Raw genomic sequence first — 27,494 nt, forward strand, 5'->3', positions numbered from 1 at the left:
CTGCCTGCACCAAGGAGGGTAGGCGCTTTGTTTGCGAGCTGCCCAACCAGCACGGAGGCCTGATCTCTCGGCCCCAGGAGAACCAGCGTTGGGGACCTCTATTCCCTGGTTACTGCCTCTTTCTTCCTGGCCCACCCAGCTTCCGTCCAGAGCCCTCCCCACTTGGGCCCCCCGCCCTCTTTTGGCGCGAGGCATTGGGAGTTGGGTCCCAGTCCTCCCGGCGCCCGGGCGGGCTCCACTGCCTTTGTTTCTGTGGCCTGCCTGCACCAAGGAAGGTAGGCGCTTTGTTTGCGAGCTGCCCAACCAGCACGGAGGCCTGATCTCTCGGCCCAGGAGAACCAGCGTTGGGGAGAACCAGCATTGGGGAGAACCAGCGTTGGGACGAGCCAGGGTTGGGCACGGAGACCTGATCCCTTGGTGCCAGGAGAGCCAACATTGGTGAGGCCGCGTTGGGTAGGCAAGGAGACCTGATCTGGTAAAAGAAGACCCATAAGGGAGTATTTGGAAGAAGATATGGGCAGACGCCAAGGCAAGAATTCGCCCAACAAACTGAAAAGCAACATGAAGCCACCAGAATCCAGCGACCTCACAACGGAAGGTCATGAACACCTTAATCAAGAAGGAGAGAAGTTTGACTTCATGAAAGTGATTGACGCCCTTAAACAGCATGTAAAAAACGCCCTTATAGAAATGGATGAGAAATATAACAGAAAGTTTGAAGAATTGAATAAATCAGTGAATGATACCCTAGAAAACCAAGGAAAAACAATCAAACAGATAATGGAAACAGTTCAAGACTTGAAAACTGAAATAGAGGCAAAGAAGAAAACACAAACAGAGGGCCGGCTGGACATGGAAAATCTAGGTAAACGAATAGAGACTTCAGAAACAAGCATAACCAGCAGAATACAAGAGATAGAAGAAAGACTCTCAGATTCTGAAGATACCATAGAGAAAATAAACACACTGATCAAAGAAAACAGCAAGTCCAACAAACTCTCATCACAAAACATTCAGGAAATATGGGACACAATAAAAAGACCAAACCTAAGAATAATAGGAGTAGAAGAAGGAGAAGAAGTGCAGCTCAATGGTCCAGAAAATATATTTAATAAAATTATAGAAGAAAACTTTCCCAACCTAAAGAAAGATATACCTATGAAGGTGCAAGAAGCATACAGAACACCAAATAGGCTGGATCAAAAAAAAACATCCCCTCGCCATATAATTATCAAAACACAAAGCACTCAGAATAAGGAAAAAATATTAAGAGCGGCAAAGGAAAAAGGCCAAATTACTTACAAAGGTAAACCTATCAGACTTACACCTGACTTTTCCATGGAAACCATGAAAGCCAGAAGGTCCTGGATAGATGTACTGCAGAAACTGAGAGACCATGGATGCAAGCCCAGATTACTATACCCAGCCAAGCTTTCGTTCACTATAAATGGAGAAAATAAAATTTTCCAGGATAAAAACAAATTCAAACAATATGCAGCCACAAATCCAGCCTTACAGAAAGTAATAGAAGGAAAATCACTAACCAAGGAATCCAATAATGACCACAATAACTCAGACATCTAGAGACCCTTCATCAACACAAACCAAAGAAGGGATACACACAAACTCTACGACTAAAAAAAAATGACCGGAGTTAACAACCACTGGTCATTAATATCACTTAATGTCAATGGTCTCAACTCACCTATAAAAAGGCACAGGCTAAGAGATTGGATAAGAAAACAGGATCCAACATTCTGCTGTTTACAAGAAACACACCTCAACCACAAAGACAGGCACCTACTCAGAGTAAAGGGTTGGGAAAAGGCCTATCAAGCAAATGGACCTAAGAAACAAGCAGGTGTGGCCATACTAATCTCTAACAAAGTTGACTTCAAACTTAAATCAATCAGAAGAGATGGAGAGGGGCATTTTATATTCATAACAGGAACAGTTCATCAGGATGAAGTCTCAATCCTGAACATCTATGCCCCTAATATAAAAGCACCCACGTACATAAAAGAAACATTGCTAAAATTCAAGGCAGCCATCAAACCGCACACACTAATAGTAGGAGATTTCAACACTCCTCTCTCACCAATGGACAGGTCAATCAGACAGAAACCTAACAGAGAAATAAGACAACTAATGGAGGTAATGAAACAAATGGACTTAACAGACATCTATAGAACATTCCACCCAAATAGGAAAGAATACACCTTCTTCTCTGCAGCTCATGGAACCTTCTCGAAAATCGACCACATAGTCGGTAACAAAGCAAACATCCACAGTTACAAAAAAGTATTACTAACCACCTGTGTCTTATCAGATCACCATGGATTAAAGTTAGAATTCAACAACAAGGCTACCCCCGGAAAGCCCACAAAGTCATGGAAACTGAACAGCCAACTACTGAACCACACCTGGATTAAGGAAGAAATAAAGAAAGAAATTAAAGTATTCCTGGAATTAAATGAAAATAAAGAAACAACATACTCAAACTTATGGGACACTATGAAAGCAGTCCTGAGAGGAAAGTTCATAGCACTAAGTGCCCACTTAAAGAAAACAGAGAAAGCTCACATTGGAGACTTAACAGCCCACCTGAAAGCTCTAGAAAAAAAAGAAGCAGACTCACCTAGGAGGAGTAGGAGACTGGAAATAATCAAACTGAGGGCTGAAATCAATAAAATAGAAACACAGAGAACAATCCAAAGAATCAATGAAACAAAAAGCTGGTTCCTGGAGAAAATCAACAAGATTGACAAACCCCTATCCAAACTAATCAAACGGCAGAGAGAGAATTTGCAAATTAATAAGATCAGAAATGAAAAGGGGGACATAACCACAGACACAGAGGAAATTCAGAGAATCATTAGATCTTACTACAAAAGCCTATACGCCACAAAACTGGAAAATGTAAAGGAAATGGATACCTTCTTAGATAAATATCATTTACCAAAGTTAAATCAGGACCAGGTGAACAATCTAAATAGACCTGTTAGTCGCGAAGAATTAGAAGAGGTTATCAAAAACCTCCCTACCAAAAAAAGCCCAGGACCAGATGGTTTCAATGCGGAATTCTACCAGAACTTCCAAGAAGACCTAATACCTATACTCCTTAATGTATTTCACAATATAGAAACAGAAGGGTCATTACCAAATTCCTTTTATGAAGCTACAGTTACTCTGATACCAAAACCACACAAAGACTCAACCAGGAAAGAGAATTACAGGCCGATCTCACTCATGAATATTGATGCAAAAATCCTCAACAAAATACTGGCAAACCGAATCCAAGAACACATCCGAAAAATTATCCATTATGATCAAGTAGGCTTCATTCCTGAGATGCAGGGCTGGTTCAACATACGAAAATCTATCAATGTAATCCAGCATATAAATAAACTGAAAGAAAAAAACCATATGATCATTTCATTAGATGCTGAAAAAGCATTCGACAAAATTCAACATCCATTTATGTTAAAAGTCTTGGAGAGATTAGGGATACAAGGGTCATACCTAAATATAATAAAAGCTATATACAGCAAGCCGACAGCTAACATCAAATTAAACGGAGAGAAACTCAAAGCCATCCCGCTTAACTCAGGAACACGACAAGGCTGTCCACTTTCGCCATACCTCTTCAATATAGTGCTGGAAGTTCTAGCAATAGCAATAAGACAGCATAATGGGATCAAGGGGATTCGAATTGGAAAGGAAGAAGTTAAACTTTCGTTATTCGCAGATGATATGATAGTGTACATAAGCGACCCCCAAAACTCCACCAAAGAACTTTTACAGCTGATAAACAGCTTTAGTAATGTGGCAGGATACAAGATCAACTCCAAAAAATCAGTCGCCCTCATATACACAAAGGATATGGAAGCAGAGAGGGAAATCAGAGAAGCTTCTCCATTCACGATAGCCACAAACAGCATAAAATATCTTGGGGTAAATCTAACCAAGGAAGTGAAAGATCTATTTGACAAGAACTTTAAGGCATTGAAGAAAGAAATTGATGAGGATACCAAAAAATGGATGGACATCCCTTGCTCTTGGATTGGGAGGATCAACATAGTAAAAATGGCAATTCTACCAAAGGCAATTTATAGATTCAATGCAATCCCCACCAAGATCCCATCAAAATTCTTCACAGATCTGGAGAGGACAATAATCAACTTTATATGGAAAAACAAAAAACCCAGGATAGCCAAAACAATCCTATACAATAAAGGATCTTCTGGAGGCATTACCATCCCTGACTTCAAACTCTATTACAGAGCTACAGTAATGAAAACAGGGTGGTACTGGCATAAAAATAGAGAAGTCGACCAATGGAATCGTATAGAAGACCCGGATTTTACCCCACAAACCTATGAACACCTCATTTTCGATAAAGGAGCTAAAAGTATACAATGGAAGAAAGAAAGCATCTTCAACAAATGGTGCTGGCACAACTGGATGTCAACCTGTAGAAGAATGAAAATAGACCCATATCTATCACCGTGCACAAAACTCAAGTCCAAATGGATTAAAGACCTCATTATCAGCCCGAAAACACTGAACCTGATAGAAGAGAAAGTGGGAAATACCCTACAACAGATGGGCACAGGTGATCGCTTCTTATGTATAACCCCAGAAGCACAGGCATTAAGGGCAACATTGAATAAATGGGACCTACTAAAACTGAGAAGCTTCTGTAAAGCAAAGGACACTGTCACTAAGACACAAAGGCAACCTACTGACTGGGAGAAGATCTTCACCAACCCCGCAACAGACAAAGGTCTGATCTCCAAAATATATAGAGAACTCAAGAAACTAGACTTTAAAATGCTAATTAACCCAATTAAAAAATGGGGCTTTGAGCTGAACAGAGAATTCTCAACAGAAGAACTTCAAATGGCCAAAAGACACTTAAGGTCGTGCTCAATCTCCTTGGCAATCAGGGAAATGCAAATCAAAACAACTTTGAGATACCATCTTACACCTGTCAGAATGGCTAAAGTCAAAAACACCAAGGATAGCCTTTGCTGGAGAGGCTGTGGAGGAAGGGGTACCCTCATCCATTGCTGGTGGGAATGCAATCTTGTGCAACCACTGTGGAAGTCAGTGTTTCGGTTTCTCAGGAAATTCGGGATCAACCTACCCCTGGACCCAGCAATACCACTCTTGGGAATTTACCCAAGAGATGTTCTATCACATGTCAAAAGCATTTGTTCAACTATGTTCATAGCAGTATTATTTGTAATAGCCAGAACCTGGAAACAACCTAGATGCCCTTCAATGGAAGAATGGATGAAGAAAGTATGGAATATATACACACTAGAGTACTACGCTGCGGTAAAAAACAATGACTTCTCGAATTTTGCATGCAAATGGATGGAAATAGAAAACACTATCCTGAGTGAGGTATCCCAGACCCAAAAAGAAGAACATGGGATGTACTCACTCATAATTGGTTTCTAGCCATAAATAGGGGTCACAGAATCTACAATTGGCTAACCTAAAGAAGCTAAGTAAGAAGGTGAACACAAGGAAAAACATATCGTTATCCTCTTGGATAAGGGAAGTAGACAAAATTGCCGGGGAGAAAAGTGGGATCTTGGGGGTGGGGTGGGAAGGGGGTAAGGGGAGATGGGGAGAGAAAAGGTAGAAGGCAAGGAGGGGGGACTTGGGGAAATAGGAGGATCGGGATAAAGGAAGGTTGGATAGGGGAGCACGGAACCACAATTCTTAGTTAAGGGACCCACTTTAGGGTGGGCAGGAGAATTGACCCTAGAGGGGCTCCCAGGTGCCCAAGCTGAGGCCCCCAGTTAGTTCCTTGGGCAGCTGAGGATAGGGAACCTGAAATGACCCCATCCTAGCGCAATACTGACGAATATCTTGCATATCATCTTAGAACTTTCATCTGGTGATGGATGGAGATAGAGACAGAGACCGAGACCCACACTGGAGCACTGGACTGAGCTCCCAAGGTCCCAATGAGGAGCAGAAGGAGGGAGAACATGAGCAAAGAAGTCGGGACCGCGAGGGGTGCACCCACCCACTGAGACAGTGGAGCTGATCTACTGGGAGCTCACCAAGGCCAGCTGGACTATTACCAAAAAAAGCATGGGATAAAACTGGACTCTCTGAACAGGGCGAACAATGAGGGCTGATGAGACGCCAAGGACAATGGCACGCAGTTTTGATCCTACGCAATCCGCTGGCTTGGTGGGAGCCTAGCCAGTTTGGATGTTCACCTTCCTAGATATGGACGGAGGGGGGAGGACCTAGGACTTACCACAGGGCAGGGAACCCTGACTGCTCTTTGGACTGGAGAGGGAGGGGGAGAGGAGTGGGGAGAAGGGGAGAGGGGTGGGAGGAGGGGGAGAAGAGTGGGAGGAGGGGGAGGGAAAGGGGAGGCTGGGAGGAGGTGGAAATTTGTTTTTTTTTTCCTTTATTCTTTTATCAATAAAAAAAAAATAATCAAAAAAAAAAAAAAAAAGAAGGAATGTTATCTTCTAGAATTACTTCCAGCTATCATGGAGGCAATGTTCTTTCTATGGGATCCTCTGAAAGTAAAATGATGGTTAAGTTCCAAGATCACTGTCTGGTATAATTGCAAATATTCTCTGAGTATTTGGTGGGGTTTTTCTTATCTTCCTATTTGGAGGTCTGGCAAGAACATTATTTAAAAAGTGCACCATTTCCACTAACCAATAGGAACCATCTTGAGCAAATGGTACCCAAAACAGATCTTCTAGTAGCACTGTTAGCATCATGACTTCATATCAACCAGGTGTAGTTGTTATTGTGGGGCCCCTTCTTTTTCCTGGAAACTTCAAATATTGCTGCATGAAAATGTATTGTTCATTGTGGAAAACTTAAACATTATTTATATAGACATATACAGTCATATATATTCAATGAAAGGTACAATAAAAAAATAGATATGAAGAAAACTAATTTTTTCTAAATTCTCTTTACTTTCTGTCCCATATCATGGCTCCTGACATGAGACAGAAATCCTGAAGTTTTATTTTAACAACATTCCTGGATTTAGAGAAGGACAGAGCCAGTGTACAACTCCAAAGCCATCTCTATGTATTCATAAATATATATACATATACATATACATATATGGATATGTTTTACCGCCACTACTTATGAGTCATATTTGTTTTTCTTGATGACCCTTATTGGATAGTTATTTTTCCTTCTGTAAGAATCCAAACATCCAGGGTCTCTTGAATTTTTGAAGATGAGTATTTTCCTGCAAAGAATAGAACCCTGCCCCAACCCTATATGCTTTCATTACCACCTGTATGGTTGTTATTGTTATGGACGAGCTGTCATTTCTCTTTTTCAAGAGTTTCTCCTTTTCAAACTGAATCTCTATTAAATTTGATGGTATCAATAGTTCTCTTCTCCTGTGGAAACAAGAGCAAAACCCCTTCTCCAATGCAGCACATCTCCTGGCTTCCATTGTGAGGTCAGCACATCCTTTAAATAAACCAGCTGATTTAATTCAGAAGACTTTTCTGTTATCCAATGTATCTCTGCTGCTGTTGTCCCTTTCTCATTAGCATTAAGAAAATGCAAGGTTAATAAAGCATTATACAATCTATTTCTGAGGGCATTATCCATCCCATTCTGCTTGTTTAACATATCTTTTATAGTTCAATTTGATCTTTCTATAACTGTCTGACCTGTAGGATTGTATCGTATACCTGTAATATGCTTAATATTATAATAAGAAAAAAACTGTTCTATTTTCCTAAAGACATATTCTGGACAATTATCTATCTTTATATAAGCAGGTATATCCATGATGGCCAGAACTCTAATAAATGTGTGATTACTGAATCAGTCATTTCTGAGCTTAAAGCCGTTGCCCACTGAAAACCTGAATAAGTGCCAATGATGTGTTGTACGTACTTTCATTTTCCAAATTCTGCAAAGTGGATCACATCCATCTGCCAGAATTCATTCCTTTGAGTACCCTCTGGGTTAGTCCCTGCAGGTAGCATGGTTTGGTTAGAGAAAGAGAAAGTAGGGCATCTCTTTATAATCTCCTTTGCTTGTTCCCATTTAATAAAGAAATTTTTCTTTAAACCTTTGCTATTCACAAGATAATTTTTATGATATTCTGGGGCCTACAAATGCTTCCACTCAATAATTGATCAATGACTGCATTACCTTGTGCTAGAAAATCTGGCAGACCCATATGGGATCAGATGTGTGATATGTACGTAAGACAAAGCCTATTCCTGATCATGTCTTACACCTCGATAAATAATGAAGTCAATTATGCAATCGTCTTGTGAAAATTCAGCAGTTTCAGTATGCAAGATAACTCGTTATGCACATTGTGAATCAGTAACTATATTAAGAGGTTCTTTAAAATTTCTTAGCACCATGAGAATATCATATAATTCTTCCTTCTGGACAGAATTTTAAGGGCTTTATTATACCTTATTTAATTCTTCTGATTTGTATCCTGCCTTCCCTGATTTGTTTACATCAGTATAAAATGTACAGGCTCCAGTTATTGGAGCATCATCTACAATTCGGGGAAGGATCCAAGAAGTTCTCTTTATAAGTTTAAGTCTATCGCTTTGGGGATAATTGCTATTAATTTCTCTCAAAAAAAATAGCACAAGCTCTTTCCCATGGTTCATTGCCTTCCCATACTTTTTATTTCATCAGTAATGAAAGGCACTATAATCTCTGCTGGGTCTTATTTTCAAATTGATAAAGTCTCAATTTACCTTTTATTGTTAATTCAGAGACTTTTTCCACATAACTTTTAATTTTTTTACTGGATGTATGTGGTAAAAAGATCCATTCTATGATATCATCCCTCTGCATTAAATTTCCTGTAGGAGAAATTATGGAAGGCAATATGACTAGTATACAATTAAGAGTTGCATTCACCATATCTACATGTGCCTCCTATAATTTCTCTTCAACAATTTTCAATTCATTTTCTGCTTCAGCTGTGAATTCTCTGTGACTATTCAAGTCTTTATCACCATCTAAGGTTTTCTTTAAATGAATTATTAGACCAGGTTTTGTCCCAACAGCCAGCTGTATGCTGGAAATGTCTCCTAACAATCTTTGGAGGTCATTAAGAGTCAGCAACGAGTCTCTCCAAATTTGTGCCTTTTGTGCCCTAATTTTCTGCAAACCTCTTTTATAACCTAGAGGCCATCATTTTGATAATAGAGAAGACAGAGGAATTACAGATTGTAGAGGGCCCATAGGTTCAATTTTCTTATTGACAGCTCTTAGATCTGTCACCATTCTCCATTTACCAGATTTGTTTTTTCACAACAAATAAAGGAGAAATCTAAGGGCTGGTGGATTCTTCAATATGGTGAGCATCTACTTGCTCTTGTACCAGCTGTTTCAAAGCCTGCCATTTATCTTCAGCTAGAGGCCACTGCTTAACCCATATTGGTATCTCAGTTCACCATTTTAAAGGTAGGGCTGCTGTTACCTCTAAAGGTTTGCTAGTTGCTTTATGTTCTTGTACAGCCTGAATGACTGGTGACCTTTGTGTATAGCACCTTATAATATCCTTCCCAGAAGCATGAGTTCCTGGAGCTGCAAGGATGTTAATCTGTGTATTCCATTACTGAAGCAGGTCATTACCCATAAATTTATTGCAATATTAGCAACATGTGGCTTCCCACTTTGACCTTCTGGCCCAATATAATCAATCCATCTCTTGATTTGTTTGAGATATGATTCCAATTCCTCGTAATTGAACATCTGCCTCTTGAAGAAGCCAATTTGGAATGTTAATCTGGATATTCCATTGCTGCAGCAGATCACGACCCCATAAACATACTGCAATATTAGCCCCATATGGCTTCAGCTTCCTTCTTTGATGTTCTGGCCCAATGAGGTCAACACATCTTGTGCTTTGTTTAACTTGTGATATGGTTCTAATTCCTAGTAATTGAACATCTGCCTCTTGAAGAGGCCAATTTGTATGCCAAGATTCTGGAATAATGATACTCACATTCACACCTGTGTCTATCAAACCAAAAATTACAATGCCATTTGTACACACTCTTAGCTTTGGTCTTTGATCATTTATAGAAGTCTGCCAGAATATACATTTCCTCTTTCCTATTGGAATTTTTGACTTATCTTCCCTGTTTATGTCATAATCTAGAACAGTATGGTCTTTTACAGAATTCTCTGAATTTTTTTAATTTTCCTTGTGAGATATGTACTCTACAGTGACTGGGAATGACTGGGCCACTTTTGACTTGGGCGCCTGCAAGAGGACCCTCAAGAAGTTTCCCAATGGATTTGGGTTGCCTTCTCTGTCTTTTGTTGATCTATAGTCACTGGTCCAATGTCAGCCTTTGCCATACCTTCTACATATACCTGAAGGCTGAGTCCTCCTATTCTTGACATTCCCAGAGGAGATATTACTCCTAGGAATTTCTTGTCTACAATCCCTTCACAGATGCACTATTCTACCACAATTAAAACATTTGACCTTTTGATGTTTCCTCATTCTCTAGGAAATTGCTTCTCCTTCCCAAGATTCATTATTATAGCCCAATGTCTCAATGTTCATTGTATGCAGGATTTATTCATTCATAGGTGATGATCTAAACTTTTAAGGCCCAAGTACCTTTTTGCATTCTAAGCTGGCATTTTTAAAAGCCAGGGATTTAATAAGTACTCATCTAGCATCTGGGAATGGTCATAGCTGCTGTCTTCCAGGGAAAGACAATTAATGACATCCTGTTCCACCCGAGAGATTTAGGCTCAGAAAGAATCCAAACTACAGAACTTCCTGGAAGATGTTTTGAATGTGGTCTTATGGGGCATTAGGTCAGACTATGTCCTGATAGGAGAGTAAGCCTAAGGACAAGAAGAGAACCAGGATAATGTTAACTGATCAGCTCCACATAGAAAGCCCCTATTTCAGGGTTCAGCCACAACATATAATATTTCTTGAACCAGAGTTGAGGCATGGGAATAATTGAGGCACAGTTCACAGGGCAATATTTGCAGGGAGTCTTAGGGTTCATTTAAATCCTAAGATCACCCACTTTTATTATCAAAACGGCTTTCATATCAAAAGATAAAGTAAGGGAGAAGTTCATTAGCATTCTGTTTCCTGGGTAGAAGGAGAGAATGAGTTAGCTCACATATGGAATTATGGCTGCTCTCTCAATTAGACTGAATTAACACCACTTCCCTGGGCAACCACCTAATTACAATAGAAGGAGCACAGCAACATTAGCATATCCTAACTCTTTGTTTAGGATGGTATCAAGTTGTCTCAATAGGCTAGGTGATCAGGTACAAATTGTACCGTGAAGGTCGCTCAGAATTATGTCTGCCATACAATGTAGAAATAAGGGCCTTTATAATATGGCTTCTCTATAAGGAATAAAAACATATTATACAAAGAAACTTTTGAGTTACAAACATGTTCTGACCCAATTGTTTGTTTTCTTCTTTGTAATTTGACCTAATGGACAACCTTGAATAACTTGGTTGTATTCTCTGTACCCTAATTTCCTCATCTGAATGTTTAGAATTAAGATCACCTTTCTCATCTGGAATTACAGAAAATTCTTTCTAACTTCCTACTATGTTTGTTTCTTCATATTTTATAGAGTGATAATAAAATGTAGCTACATAAGATTTTTTTAAATTTTAGTAATCTAGCATATGTAATTGATTATTGTAGTAAGTATTAATACGTGAGGGACATTTCAGTGGTACTTGGTACATGTATAGCACTCAAGAAGCATTGCTCACTATTGGAAAATACTATGATAGTGAAGAAAACTTTGTAATTTTTCTTCTAGGTAAATCGCTATGGACAATCAAAGTGAATATTTATTTAATGTCAGAGGCTATAACTTTCAAAGATCTTTCGTTAGCATGAACATAGTGGAAAACATGGACGATCAGGAAATTAGAGATGATGATGTCTTCATAGTCACATATCCAAAATCTGGTGAGTGGCACAAATAGGCCAAATGGCATTCGTTTTTGTTTTGTTTCTTGTTTGTTTCTTTATTTTGCTTAGTTTATTTGAGATAGGGTTTCTCTGTCTCTTTGGAGCCTTTCCTGAAACTAGTGATTGTAGACCAGGCTAACCTCGAACTTGTAGAGACCCATCTGCTTCTGCCTCCCAATTGCCTGAATTAAAAATGTGTGTCACCAACACTCAGTATTTTGGTTTGATAATAAGTGCGTAAATACTCTCCTTTCCACACACTGTCATTTCAACAATATCAGTGACTTTTCTCACTGTTGCAACAGAATACATCGTCATGTTGGAGAAGCCACAATGGCAGCTGAAGCTACCTTGTCAACTTACATCTGCAGTACAACTTGATGAACCTAATATAGATAACCCCTCATACATATCCAATGATTTGTCTCCATCAATATCCTAAATCCCATCAGACAACAGTATCTGTAATCACAGCAACCTAAAATTTAGAACAATGTATGATAAAAACACAAATAAAACTCAAGTGTCTAAGGTTAAGAACACCTGCCATACATAAATTATAATTTATTGTGGAAAAATGCTGGGGGGTAGGAATCAAATATGGAACTAACAAAAGCCTATTGGTAAAGGATGGTAACATTCCTTACCCTATTGAACAAATCTGAGATAATCAATAATCTTTTCTCTAAAAGATACGTGCTTTATTATGTAGAGACTTTAATCTCAGACAATGATTAAATTTCCAACACATGCAATTTTGTTGACAAGATTTCCAAGACAGCTGTAATGTACTTAAAATTTTCAAAAAAAAAAATTAAAACAGTGAGACATCCTGGAAGCCTGGAAGCCTTGAGGTTTGCGAAGCTAATCAGGACAAGAAAGCACAAGCACTTCCGTTTGACTCCTGTTTTCTGTTGGACATGAAGATGAACTAAAGTTCCTTCTACCTCAGCAGAAGGTGAAACTTACACGTCTTGGTGTAAGTTTTTGCAGTGGTTAACACAGACTAAATAGTAAAGCTATAGGTGTTAAGATTCACATCCCCACCCCACCCCAATTGTCCTTGTACAATAACACCAAGATTATATGTTTGTATTTGACCATTTCAGTAAATAAAGATGCTTTGCAAAAATATTTTTGTTCATATTAAATCGTACTTTGCTTTCTGTCTTTGTGATGTTTAATGTGGTACAGAACTTGAAGGAGACCGTGAGTCAGTCACTGGTTCACTGTAGATAATAACTAAATAACTCAGCTACTGAAGAGATGCTGGGTGCTTCTGGAGGTCCTCAGAAAGAATGTAATGGGCTATAAGTGTTGATATTGTGCCACACAGGATACTGACCTATTCACTGTCAGAAGCCCTGGAGTTGGGGATGTCTTGGCATGATCAGCTCTTTCAAAATTTCAGGATCTGCTTCATATGGTGCACCATCACTCCTCACTGGAAATAGTGACTGGTTGATCCAATATATACAACTACCAGCAAATTATCCTGAATAGCCATTAATAATTAAGAGTTAATCTAATCTACACTGTCACCAATGAATTATCTGAAATAGTCATTAATAATTAAGAGTTAATCAAATCTACACTGCCACTAATGAATTATCTGGAGTACCATTAATAATTAAAGCTAAATTTTAGCATGACGGGATTTGATCACATGGAGTCCATTCTTTTTTTTTGGGGGGGGGGGAAATCTGGGTCCATTCTTAAAGGGAATAGAATTGGAATTTTGCATGTATTTCCAAAATACTTCCACTGTATGACTTTAATAGTTCAGAGACCAAATATCAATAACACTGAAATCTTTGGTTTCCTCTTTCTACGTGTGTATTATGATCAGTCACTGGGAATATGGCAGTATTTGAGGTACAAAGCAAGATAAGAAATTGAAACTGGAAATATTTAATTCTATTAGTTTCCTCACCGTTCTAAAACATAAGTAAATAATAAAGTAATTTCAGAAATGAGTCAGAATTGCCCATGAACAGCAATAAAGTAGCATTCAGTATCCTGCTATATATCTTATGAAAATTAAGAAATAAAGTAGAAGGTTCCAAACAGGAAAAAACTGTCAGCAAGACAGAAGTGCTGCTATCCCTGGTGTGATCTGGCCACACCATATGTATCCACATGTAGTAATACTGCACTTTACAGGTTAATGTCTGCAAATGTTATATGTCAATAGCAGTTAAATATTAACGAAAGGCCTTGACATGAAGCATAGAACACACAGACACTATGAGAATCATTTGGATTATCACTACCAATCAGCACATATTTGTAAGTGAGAAAGGAACAGAGTTGTAGAATTCAGCCTTACTGATTTGAGTGTTCAACGCAGACAAAGGGGCATGAAAAAGGAGCACATCCAAGCATGCCTAGGTTGCTAAAGGGAAAGAGAGCTCCAAATTATTTGTAAAATGGATGACATTACTGTTGGTATTCATTATTAAAACCTTCTTCAAGATTGAAAACATGATTGTTATTTGTTCTTACAGGTACTGTCTGGACACAGCAGATCCTCAGCCTGATTTATTTTGAGGGCCACAGGAACAACACTGAAAACATCCAAACAATAGAAAGAGCACCCTTCTTTGAGTACAAACATCCTAATGTGGACTTTGCCAAAATGCCATCACCTCGTATCTTTTCTACCCACCTCCCGTATTATTTAGTACCAAAAGTTTTCAAGAACAAAAAAGTCAAAGTATGTCATAGAGCTTAGTGACTTACTGTATCCATGAAATGCCTTCTCTAAATACTGAATAATTAGGCTATTCTAATGTTTTGCCACTGTGATGCAGCTGCTATGAACATTCTTGAGGGTGTCTCCTGGTACTCTCCCAGCAGTTTCCCTAGAACCCGCACCCATGAATAGAGCTGCAGAGCCACAGTGACCAGAGTTCTCCACATTTGGAGGTGATGGAGTAATTCTGAAAAAAGTGTATTTGTCATTTCTTGCAGAAATGTTCAATAGATGAATTCTTAGTGTTTCTTCAGTAACATGACATATCAGACTTTTAGATGTTTCTCAACATGGCAGCTAGAAAAAGTTGTCTCCAATGTATGTTAATTTGCATCTTCATCCTTATAATGGAAGTAACCATGTTTGATGTTTATTGGCCATCATTATTTTTGATTATGTAAAAAGGTTCTATCATTAGTCTAATATGTTATTACATTCTTCTTGTTGGTTTGTTTTCTGTTACCTCTAGATATGAATCTATTTTAGCTCATCCTCATTGTTTTCTCATGTGTGTTTTTATCAGCAGCATTCTTAATTTTAGTTTTATAAAACTGTTTTTCTTTTTGTTGTTATTTTCATATTTTTTATTAAAAATTACTTTTCATCTTATTATACCATCACCAGTTCCCCCTCTTCTCTTTCCCTGTCTCCCCCAGCGCCCCTTCCCATTTTCCATCCATTCCTCAGAGGGAGTAAGGCCTTTTTTCAGAAATCAACAAAGTCTGGAATACTAACTTGAGGCAGGAGCAAGCCCCTACCCCTAATATCAAGGCTGAGTAAAATATCCCACTGTAGGGAATGGACTCCAAAAAGCAGGTTTATGCACCTGGGATGGGTCCTAGTGTGAATGCCAGGGTCCCCTACCTCATATCAAACCACATAATTGTCACCCACATTTAGAGGGTCTAGTTCAGTCCCGTGTAGGTTCCTCACCTGTCAGTCCATAGTCTCTGAGCTCCCACTGGCTCAAGCCAGCTGTCTCTCTGGGCTTCCCAATCATGCTCCTTACTCCCCTTGTTATTTTGATCCATCCTCCCTCTCTTCAAATGAACTCCAGAAGCTCATCTGAGTGCTTGACTGTGGGTCACTGCATCTGCTCCCATCAGTTACTGGATATAGGTTCTATGATGACAATTAGGGTAGTCATTAATCTGAATAAAAGGGAAGGCCCTTTCAGACACCCTCTCCACTATTACTAGGAGTCTTAGCTGGGGTCATCCTCTTGGATTCCTGACAATTTCCCTAGTACCAGGTTTCTCCATAACATCCTCTGCCAAGGTATCTTCCTCATTGTTCTCTCCTAACTCACTCTTGTTGATCCCTCATGTTCCTATACCTCACCTCCTCCCTTCTACCCTCCTACAAGTTTACCCAAGGGATCTTAATATTTTCCTTCCTGGATCCCTCCGTGTGTGTCTTTCTTAGGGTTCCCCCTTTTACCTAGTTTCTCTGGAATTGTGGATTGTAGCTTGGTTATCCTTTGATCACATCTAATATCCACTTAAGAGTTACTACATACCATATCTGTGTTTCTGGACCCAGGACACCTCACTAAGGATGATTTTTATCTAGTTCCATCCATTTGCCTGCAAATTTCAAGATGTCATTATTTTTTTTTAACACTGAGTAATATTCCATTGTGAGAATGTACCACATTTTCTTTAGCCATTCTTCAATTGATGGGCATCTAAGTTGTTTCCAGGTTCCAGCTCTTATGAATAATGTTTCTATGAACATAGTTGAGCAAATGTCCTTGTGGTATGATTGTGCATCCTTTGGATATATGGCCAAGAGTAGTATTACCAGGTGTTGAAGTAAATTGATTCCAAACTTTCTAAGAAACTACCATACTGATTTCCAAAGATAGTCAAACTTTTCTCTTAGTACTGTTGTCATATTGTCACTTAAGTTTGGGTATGTTGTGCTTTCATTTTTGTTGAATTCTGGGAAGTCTTTAATTTCCTACATTATTTCTTCCTGGACCCTTTGATGGTTCATTTGAGGATTGTTCAATTTCCATGTAATTGTACACTTTCTACAATTACCATTTTGGTTGAATTCCAACCGTAAGTCATGGTGAGCTGATAAAGTACAGGGGGTTATTCCATTTTTTTTTTTTGTATCTGCTGAGTTTGCTATGTAACAGAGTATGTGGTGAATTTTAGAGAAGGCTCCATGAGGTGCTGAAAAGAAGATATATTCTTTTATGTTTGGGTGGAATGTTCTATAGCTGTCAGTTAAGTCCAGTTGAGTTATGACATCTGTTAGTTCCCTTATTTCTCTGTTAAGTGTCTGTCTGGAAGACCTGTGCAGTGGTGAAACTGGAGTGTTGAAGTTTCCCACTATTATTGTGTGTGGTTTGATGTGTGATTTAAGCTGGAGTAATGTTTCCTTTACAAATGAGGGTGTCCTTGTATTGGGGCAAAGATGTTCATAATTGAGACTTAATCTTGATGGATTTTCCCTGTGACGAATATGAAATGTCCTTCTCCATCTCTTTTGATTAATTTTGTTTTGAAATTTATTTATTCTATATTAGCATAGTTATACCTGAGTGTTTCTTCAGTCCATGTGCTTGGAAAATCCTTTCCCAACATTTACTCTGAAGTAATCTGTGTATTCAAGGTTGAGATGTGTTTCTTGTATGCAACAGATGGATGGGTCCTGTTTTTGTATCCATTTTGATAGCCTGCATCTTTTCATAAGTAAATTGAGACCACTGATATTAAGAGATATTAATGACTAGTGATTTTTAATTGCTGTTATATTTGGTTTTGGTGGTGGTGGTAGTGTTTGTGTGCTTCCTTTTGGGGTTTGCTGGTATAGGTTACCTGTTACCTGTGTTTTTTGTGGAGTTTTTCTTCTAGTACTTTGGTTGGAGTTTTTCTTCTAGTACTTTTTGTAGGGCTGGATTTGCGGATAGGTATTGTTTAACTCTGGTTTTGTTGTTGAATATCTTATTTTCTCTGTCTGTCGTAATTGAGAACTTTGCTGGGTATAGTAGTTGGGCTCGCATCTGTGGTCTCTTAGTGTCTTGAGAACATCTGCCTAGGACCTCCTTGCTTTCAAAATTTCCATTGAAAAGTCTGGTGTAACTTTTGCCCAGCGATCTTGTTTGGACTCTCTGATTGTGGCTGCCAATGGGCGCAGACTGAGAAGCCATCGATAATGGCACTAGGACCTGTTTCTACTGCATGCACTGGCTTTTGGGACCCTGATCTATTTAGATGCACACCTTCCTAGGCCTGGATGGAGTGGGGGAGGGCCTTGGACTTCCCACAGTGCAGGGTACCCTGATTTCTCTTAAGGAGGGAGGGGGAAGGAAGAGAAAGAGTGGTGGAGGGGGAGGGGAATTGGAGGAGGGGAGGAAGTGTAAATTTTTGAATAAAAATATTTAAAAAAGAAAAAGACAAAAGTCTGGTGTAATTCTGACAGGTTTGCTGTTTTATGTTACTTGGCCTTATTTTTTGCAGCTCTTAGTATTCTTTCTTTATTCTGTATATTTAGTGTTTTGATTAAAATGTGACAAGGGGACTTTTTGAGGGATCTAATGTAATTGATGTTTTGTATGCTTCTTGTACCTTCATAGGCATTTCCTTCTTTGGGGTGGGAAATTTTTCTATGATTTTGTTGAATACTTTCTATGCTTTGAGCTGGTATTCTTCTTCTTCCATCCCTATTATTTTTAGGTTTGGTCATTTCACAGTGTCGTAGATTTCATGGAAGTTTTATGCTAAGAATTTGTTGTATTTACCCTTTTTTGAGTAATGAAGCAATTTCATCTATTGTATCTTCAACCCCGGTGATTCTCTCTTCCATCTCCTTCATTCTGTTGGTTATTTTTGCATCTGTAGTTCCTGCTCATTTAGCCCCAATTTTCCACATCCAGAATTCCCTCAGTTTGTATTTTGTTTATTGCCTTTTTTTTTATTTTTCAAGTCTTGAACTATTTCCTTCCTTTGTTTGATTGCTTTTTCATGGTATTCTTGATTTTCTTTAAAGGATTTATTGATTTCTCCCAGTTTTTCGTTTGCTTTTTCCTCCATTTTTTAAGGGAACTTTGAAGTTCCTCTTTAAGGGCCTCCTTTATTTTCATAAAGTTATATTTAAGGTCATTTTCTTCTCCTTCATCTGTGTTGGAATATTCATATTTTGTTGCTGTAGAACCACTCATTTCTGGTGATGTCATGTTGCTCTTTACTTTGTTGTATATACTACTATCTACCCATCTTTTCCTCTAATTGGTACAAGTGGGTTCTGTAGCTCCCATGGTTGCTCTTCATCCAGGTGCAGTTAGGGCTTCTTCCTCTGGGTGCAGTTTGAGCCTGTGGCTCCAGGAGTTGCTGTCCCTTCATGTGTAGATGGGGCCAGTGGGTCCTGGGGCAGGAGATGGTTGATGGGAGAGAGAGCTTCTGCCTGATTGCTGGGGGTTCTGTGGGTGGGGGAGGTGCTGGGTTTAGGGCCTAGAGAACAGGGCTTTCCAGGCAAGATATAAGATACCTGTTCCTGCTGATGCACATGGGGTCGGTGGAGCCTGCCCTATTTTTCTTTTAAATAAATTCACATTTTTGAAATTTTTTTCTTGCTTTAAGCCTAGAGTTATGTTCTTTGGATTCTGGTTTTTCTTTCTTATTCTTTTCCTTCCTCCCTTACTTTAATTTCTTTTTTTTTAGTTATAAATTGATTGGCCCATTAGCTCATACTTATTATTAACTCTTATAACTTATATTACCCACTATTTTTATCTATGCTAGCCACATAGATAATACGTGGTACCTTATTCAGCGAGGTAATCACACCTTACTTCTTCTGTGGCTGGATCACAACTGTGGACCCAGCTTTCCTCTTCCCAGAATTCTCTTGTTCTTGGTGCCCTATCTCTACTTCCTGCCTGGTTGTTCTGCCTATACATTTTGCCTGGCTACTGGCCAAACAGCGTTTTATTAAAACACAATTGACAGGGTGTAAATTATTGTCCCACAGCAGGAAGAAGGAAATAGTCATAAAGGGTTGACATTTGGGGTCAGGGCAAAGTAGAAAAATGATTCATGAGCCTCAAAATGTTTTTGACTGATTTAGATCGTATTTTGTATGCTTACTAAGACACTTCAGGCTTCTCTTGGCAAGAGTAGCAGCCACTTTAGCTCTTTGACGAGTACCATAGTAGTTATGTGTTATTGTGATATTTCTGGGCCATGTTTGCAAAATGTTAGGAATATCAGTCAGATTAAGTATTTGAAAGAACTTAACTTTTTAAATATTATAACTCTGAGCTATCTCTGCAGCCCCATCCTTTTTTTTTCTTAAAAGAGTACTTTGTGTAACTAAAGCTGGCATGAGCTCCTCCTCCTGCCATAGACACCCAGGTGCTAATGTTGTAGACAGATGCCCACTAATTATGATTTCTATGTGAGTTTTTATACTACTTATGCACATAGTTCATGTTTACCTTATTTTTCTGAAAGATATGAAGGAAAAACTCATTGTTCTTTGAAGATTATAAGTAGATTACTAGGTGTATCAATATGATTATTAGATTTTGTTTTCAGATTTATTTCCTCTGCTACCTTAATTTTCTAATATCACATAATGCCCATCTATTGACACTCATGGGTAATTAATTTATATTTAAAATATTATACAATATATTTTGATCATATGAGGCAAATTAATGTTCAGTATTTATGAACATTACAAATAATACTGCTTTTTAAGATTTGAGCTACATTCTTTTATATTTAACTTAATATTTATTTTTTTAAGATAGAAAACAAGCTATCTTTTTTTCATTATACACACAAATACAAGTTCCCATTCCCTCCCTTCCTCTCATTCACTCCACTTACCAACTCCCCACTCTCCAACCACTCCTCAGAAAGGACAAGGCACAATGCTTTGGAGAAGTTCAAAGGCCCTCCCTACTATATCTAGATTGAGCAAGGTATCCATCCAAAGTGAATAGTTTCCCAAAAAGCTAGTACAAGCAGTATGGAAAAATCCTGATGCCACTGCCACTGGCCCCTCAGACTGCCCCAGCCATACAACTGTCAACCTCGTTAAGAGGGACTAGCTTGGACCTATGCTTGTTCCTTCCATGTCCAGCCAAAGTTGGTAAGTTCCCATTAATTCAGGTAGATTGTTTCAGTGGGTGCACCCATCATGATCTTGACCTCTTTTTGAGTGACATTCTAAAACATGAAATGCCATAGAGAAAGGTTGTTTATTACATTACTCTCTGTAACACCAAAATATAAATAATAGCCATTTGACTTTGAACAGATCAGAGATTAGAAGAAATAATTATGCTTATTGTCATAATTAAATATTATAAAATTTTATTTAAAAACTTATAAGCATAACCAAGATTAGCATAAAGAAATAATTTTATAATTTTGTCTACAGATTCTTTATATCTACAGAAATCCTAAAGATGTTTTGACCTCCTACTTTCATTATTCAAATTTGGTCATTGTATTTGAAGCCTCAGATACTATAGAAACATTTATGCAAGCATTTCTAGATGGAAGAGGTAAGTATTAATTAATCAATCCAGACTCAAATGAATTACACAAAAAGTACCAGAAAGCCAAATTCTCAGACGTATAGAACATAACTTAAAGAAATGGAGCCAGGCATTTTTTAAAAGAACAACCAAGGCCAGTTAAACTGGGACTGATGGAGCATGTGATCAAACCAGACTCTCTGAATGTGGCTGACAGTGAGGACTGACTTAGAAGCCAAGGACAATGGCACTGGGTTTTGATTCTACTGTGTATACTGGCTTTGTGGGAGCATAGTCTGTTTTGATGCTCACCTTCCTAGATCTGGATGGAGGGGGGAGAACCTTGGACTTCGCACAAGTCAAGGAACACTGACTGCTCTTTGGACTGGAGAGGGAGGGAGAGGGAGGAGAGAGGAATGGGAGAAGGTAGAAATTTTTAATAATAATAATAATAAAAGAACAAAAAAGAACAACAAAAAATACCAGAACAACAACAAAAAAAAACAATAGCAGACAAAAACAAAAAAAACACAAAGAACTTATCTCTAGTGAAAATTGTAGGTCAACTCTACAAACTATCAACTGGTTTATCTTTTTGCACCATTTGAAGATTGTCAGGATTACAAAAACATGTCATGTAGGAAATATTGTAGTTTACAGATATTCTATCAATTCTTTCCAACTAGTGGCAAAAGTAGAATAATCCATTCTGGCAGAACAAACGGTGAAGGTCGTTGTGCTTTGCATGAGCCTGTGTATGGCTTTTTACTGCAGCTGTGGAATTGTTCATTCTACTATATAGGTGGATTAATTAAAGCCAAAGGCTCATCAGTGTAGACAGAAGCTTCTGTCCCACCTGGTCATGCAGTCACTCAGTCCCAAAGAAACAAAGAGACATATTAATTATATATAATCTGTTTGGCCTATTAGCTCAGGCTTATTATTAACTAGCTCTTACAACTTAAATTAACCCATAATTCTTATATATGTTTAACTACATGACCTTTTCTCAGTGCAGCATTCTCATCTTGCTTCCTCTGAATGATGACTTTCTCTGTAGTTCCTCTTCCCAGAATTCTCCTAGTCTGTTCACCCCACCTATACTTCCTGCCTGGATACTGGCCAATCAGCATTTTATTAAACTAATACAAGTGACAAATCTTTACAGGGTACAAGAGCATTATCCCACATCATATCACATGTGGAGTCAGAATTTTACTTACTATTAAGATGATATGCAACACACAGCTTGGCATTCTCACTTGTTACTTTTCTTCCCAGTGCTAGGAAGCAATTGGTTTGACCACATAAGAAGCTGGTATGAACACAGACATGACTTCAATATTATGTTTCTGAGCTATGAAGATATGAAGAAGGTAAGATGAGGTAGTTATGTTTTTAAATGATTTTTTTAAACTATTCTTCTCTAGATTGAAAGAACATTCTCCAAGATATCTTCATACTTTAATTCTTTTTTGGGCTTATTGTTGGAGATGATTCCTAATGTCCAGCCTCTGCCTCATTCACTGGACATTCTCTGTACTCTCTTCTCCATTTAAACTCATCTTTTGTGATCCCTTCTTATACAAACACTTGTGTTAAAGGCAACCTCAAAACTTCACAGAACCAATGGCTTCCATAATTAAAAAACTTATTATCATATGTTTATTACATCTGTTAGTGGAATTTGATGTTAAATTCTTGCCCATTAATAAAATATGCATTGATCTTATTTTGCAACACTTCTGTCATTTTCATTCTTTTTTTCCAACTCAGACCCTCCCCAGTCACTATTACAAACAATTCTATTTTAACGTTGACTTTTAAAGTTCAACATATAAGAGAACACAAGAAATTTGTCTCATTGTCTGGCTTATTAACTTAACCTGATATCCTTAACTTGACCCTCCCAGCAGGTCCTAAGTTATTCCAGGGTCTGAAGAGGCACTATCTGAAAGACATGGACAAGAAAGAGAGAGAGAGAGAGACAGAGACAGAGACAGAGACAGAGAGACAGAGACAGACAGACAGAGACAGAGAGAGAGACAGAGAGAGAGAGACAGAGAGAGACAGACACCAAGAAGTATTCTTTTGTCAAGGTATCCCGTTAATTGAAGCAAGTTCTATGTCTTAAATACTCCTCAGTGAGGAGCTTGGGCAGAAGGAACTGGGGAAGGGGGAAGGGGGGAAGGAAAAGAGGGGCTCAGTAGCTAGGCAGCTAAGTGGGGCAGTTGCAAGGTTAGTGGCTAGAACACCTGCTGTTAGTGATACGCAGCAAACAATGGAGACACTCTGAGGTGCCACCTGAAGCTTGAATCTCCAAGGTCAGCACACAATGTCTTAGTTTTAAGTTTTCTGCCTCAAGATTTCCACCTCAAGGCCCTGTGAGAAGTGAGAAAGGAGAAGCCTGAAATGGCTCCTGACACTTAACTTCATACATTTTACTGCAGATGACAGTATTTCATTTCATTTTTAATTTCTGAATAATAATATATTTTATTATATAATATAAATACATAATACATTTATTGTATTATTGACAATATATTGTATATGACATATATCATAAATTCTTTACTCTTTCATCTATTGGTGGACATTAGGCCAAGTCCATATTTCGAAGATGAAGATGTGTAGCAATAACACTAGATAACAGTAAGGTTTTGAATGGTGACTTCATTTCTTTTGGCTATATTCTCAGGGAGGCTAGAGTTGACTTGATAACCCACTTTACTAAAGTTTCCCATGCTCACTACTGAAGGCCAGCAAACAGCAGTGAGACATGTAACTACTGTAAATTGTGGACAAATACAGCTATAGACAATTATTTGACAGATGAGACAAGTTCTCCATTTTTATGAATCTATAGAATATTTTTTGATTGGTCTCAATTAAACAGTATCTTAAAATGCTGTGTAAATCAAAGAAAAATAGTTAAAGTTCACCAAATTCTGGTACTTATTGAAATATTGATTAATGAAAACTAAGTGAATGGCTTCTCTGTGACAGACTCCAAAACAAGAGTAATCAAGGACTGACCTTTTTGTAGAGCCTATGAATTGAAAAAGAAGGCAAAAAGTAAATGCACAAAGTAAAAACTCCCTAAGTGTACCTTGGCTGGCAACATGGCTAAGCGCATAAAGGGGCTTCCAATGTGTACCTGACAACCAAAATTCAATCCTCACAGCCTCCATAAAGGTGGAAGGCCAAAAATAACTCCTTAAATTTGTCTTCTGAGCTCCACTCATGTGGCACAATCTCCCATCATGCACCAAGCACGTTGCATGCTCACATGCATACACGCACACAAACACACACACACATACACACACATTATGATTTAGTAGCTCCAACGCCTAATCCAAGCCCATGGGACACTACTAATGGAAGACCATGCCTAACTTTGAGAGCAGCATAGACTTCATACAGAATTCCAGGCCAGCTTAGGCTACAGTCACAAAAGAGCTGTGTTTTATTAACGGTTTATTCTGTATCAATTACAATAAATAATAATTTCAGTTTTACTTCACCCCATTTCTATGATGTTTTTATGTGTTGAACAATCTTTGCATTCCAAAAGTAAATCCTAGCTGTTCATGTTACACACTGGGCTGTAACTCACACCTCCATTAAAAGGTCAGTACCTTCTCAACCCACGACTTTTTCAGGACCTCAGGGGCTCAGTGCTTAAAATCTGCAGTTTTCTGGAGAAAGAACTGAGTGAAGAAGATGTGGATGCTGTTGTGAGACAAGCTACATTTCAGAACATGAAATCTGACCCACGAGCAAATTATGAAGATATTATAAAAAAGGAAATTGGGACAAGAAATAATGAGGGAACATTCCTCCGCAAAGGTGATATTTACTAGTCTGTAATAGCAAAAATAAAATAATAATGTTGAGTGGTTCCTAGAATACTTTGAAGAAATAATACATGTTTCTAAAGTATTTCTCCAGGTGATAAGGACATAATGACATTTGGAAATTTTAAGCATTTTAATTGACAGAGAATTTGAAGGCTTTGTAGTAGTTTTAGTTAGGAATCTGACAATTTCATTTACTAAATAAATATGACTTTCCTTCTTTTTAGGTCACACAAATGAATCTTTAAAGTATGTCAGTGGTCTTGTCCTAGGAAATAGATGTGTTAGAAGTTAAGACTCTAATTGGTATTGTGCTATTGTTTTGTTGGAGTTGGTTTTTTATTTTGCTTTATTTTGGTTTTTTATCTTGTTTTGTTGGGATTGTGTGTGTGTGCGTGTGTGTGTGTGTGTTTCAAAGAGAGAGAGAGAATGTGTGTTTCTTAGTGTAGTCTAAGCAACCACAGCTCCCTTAAGTTTATAATCCTCCTGTCTCTACTGCACATGCTCCCTGAAAACTAGGATTACAGACATGGGGATGCACTGCTTAGACAAGAACAATTTATTTACTATTTTTATAGGATATTGGACAAGTAAACTTACTGTCTATCTATATTGAAAACAAAGTTTAAAATGCTGCTTCCTGATGTATGTGGTTTTTTACATCATAAAAATTAGAGTTATGTCATAATAACTTTATCTGACATGAATTCAATAAAGTAAATAGGCAATAAACTTATTATGATCTCATTATATGCCCAGAGATATGAGTAAGAATGAACATTTTCCTCTTGATACCCTTTTAACTTATCATTATTGTATTAGCTTATATTTAAATATTGTTGGGTTTTTATATTTTTCAAGAACTCTTTTATTTTGTCTCTTCTGCCACTTAACATCAATTCTCACATCTCATTTCTCAGCAAGCCTAAATGTCTTACACATGATAGGTCACCATCCGTTCCAAATTAAATAATAATATCATCCTCTCAGACAACTAAGGACTCTAAATGGCTGTTTTCATTTTAACTAGCAGAGTGATCATTTCAAATTCCTACTCAGTAAAACCACAATAGTAACCACTCTGAAGCTCTTTATAGCCTTGACTTAATTTGCTAAAATCCTCTGGGTCTCATTTTTTTTTTCTGTTTAAAAATAAAGAACCAGACAGCATATACCTCAAAAGACTGTGTTTGAAATGTACTGTGTTTGAAGTCTCAGTGTTTTCTTAGTATAATGATTGGCACATAGTAAAATGTACTTTTTAAAATTGTAATATATATTTTTAACTTTTAAGGTTTTTTTTTTCTAAAAATTGGCAACTCAGTGGTAGTAGCTAGTGATATCTATTTATTTTGTTGCTACTCATGAAGTTTCTTCTGTGATGAGAGGAGAAATAGTCAAGCTAACTCTCCTGAGAGGGATGTGCAGTGTGAGCTGTAGGAGTAGAGTGAGTTGCGTGGACTGCGTCCCGATTCTGCTACTCATGTAGCTGCTATCCTGTGCTTCTCCCATTAGGAACCATTGGAGACTGGAAGCATCACTTGACTGTGGATCAGAATGAAAGATTTGACAGAATATTCAACAGGAACATGAAAAACATTCCCTTAAAGTTCATTTGGGATATGAATGAGGAGTAGAACTTTAATTACCATGTGAATCAATCACATAAAAATGTACTAACCAAAGGCCATACTTAAATATTAAAATTAATTTCTTCCACTCACTTAACTATGAATTATAAAGCACAATTCTCGAACAATATAATTAACTTATATTTTGATCACTGGCAATAACATTGATTTTAAAGTTAGCTATTAGCAATGGTATATTTCACAAAAATAGCATAACAAAAAACATAAAACTTGGCTTGTAGTCTTCAGAGATTCCTCTATAGTTCACATTTTCTTTATCTTTAATTAATTCAGGATCAAATAAACACTAAAAATCCATTTAATCTTATACTTAATTTTAATTAATTGCTTTCAAAATCAATATGACTGTTCAAATGTGCTGTGTGAAATAAACAGAGGTGTCATATAAAACATTTGTGCCTTTTAAAATTAATATAACAGATCTTAGTTTGTAGTAAAGACATTAAAGTCAAAAATTAAACATATGCTGGTTTTAGTGTGGATGCCGAGGATCTGGGCTCACACCTAGAGACATACGGGGGTTCAAGGGCCATGCTGCTATTGGGTCCATGCCATTTTAACTGACCTGTACTGCCAACCAGGTTCATGGTGACACCTGAGCCCAGGCTGCTGCAAAGGACTATGTCTGAATCCATAGTCCAGTCACAGCTGGGGTCTGTGTTGATCAGTGAGTAGCAAGGGGTTATCTTTCCCTTGCCCACACCACCATGTGGCACATCATGGGGCTAGCTCT

At 38.0% G+C, this 27,494-nt stretch overlaps 1 protein-coding gene across 2 annotated transcripts in view; it reads left to right on the forward strand.

Annotated features, from left to right (window-relative positions):
• LOC142842509 (amine sulfotransferase-like) overlaps positions 1-27,153 on the forward strand; it is a 37,285-nt gene extending 10,132 nt beyond the window's left edge. The window contains exons 2-7 of one of the 2 annotated variants that reach the window (XM_075959231.1): positions 11,835-11,986; positions 14,497-14,705; positions 21,147-21,273; positions 22,528-22,622; positions 24,915-25,101; positions 26,625-27,153. In XM_075959231.1, the coding sequence (XP_075815346.1) occupies positions 11,845-11,986; positions 14,497-14,705; positions 21,147-21,273; positions 22,528-22,622; positions 24,915-25,101; positions 26,625-26,746 (882 nt within the window). In that variant the 5' untranslated portion in view covers positions 11,835-11,844 and the 3' untranslated portion in view covers positions 26,747-27,153. The remainder of the gene's footprint in view (positions 1-11,834; positions 11,987-14,496; positions 14,706-21,146; positions 21,274-22,527; positions 22,623-24,914; positions 25,102-26,624) is intronic. The other variant, XM_075959232.1, reaches the window with a different exon arrangement.
• The last annotated feature ends 341 nt before the right edge of the window (positions 27,154-27,494 follow it).

The sequence above is a fragment of the Microtus pennsylvanicus genome, chromosome 1 (genome assembly GCF_037038515.1).
Source record: "Microtus pennsylvanicus isolate mMicPen1 chromosome 1, mMicPen1.hap1, whole genome shotgun sequence".
Lineage (NCBI taxonomy): Eukaryota > Metazoa > Chordata > Mammalia > Rodentia > Cricetidae > Microtus > Microtus pennsylvanicus.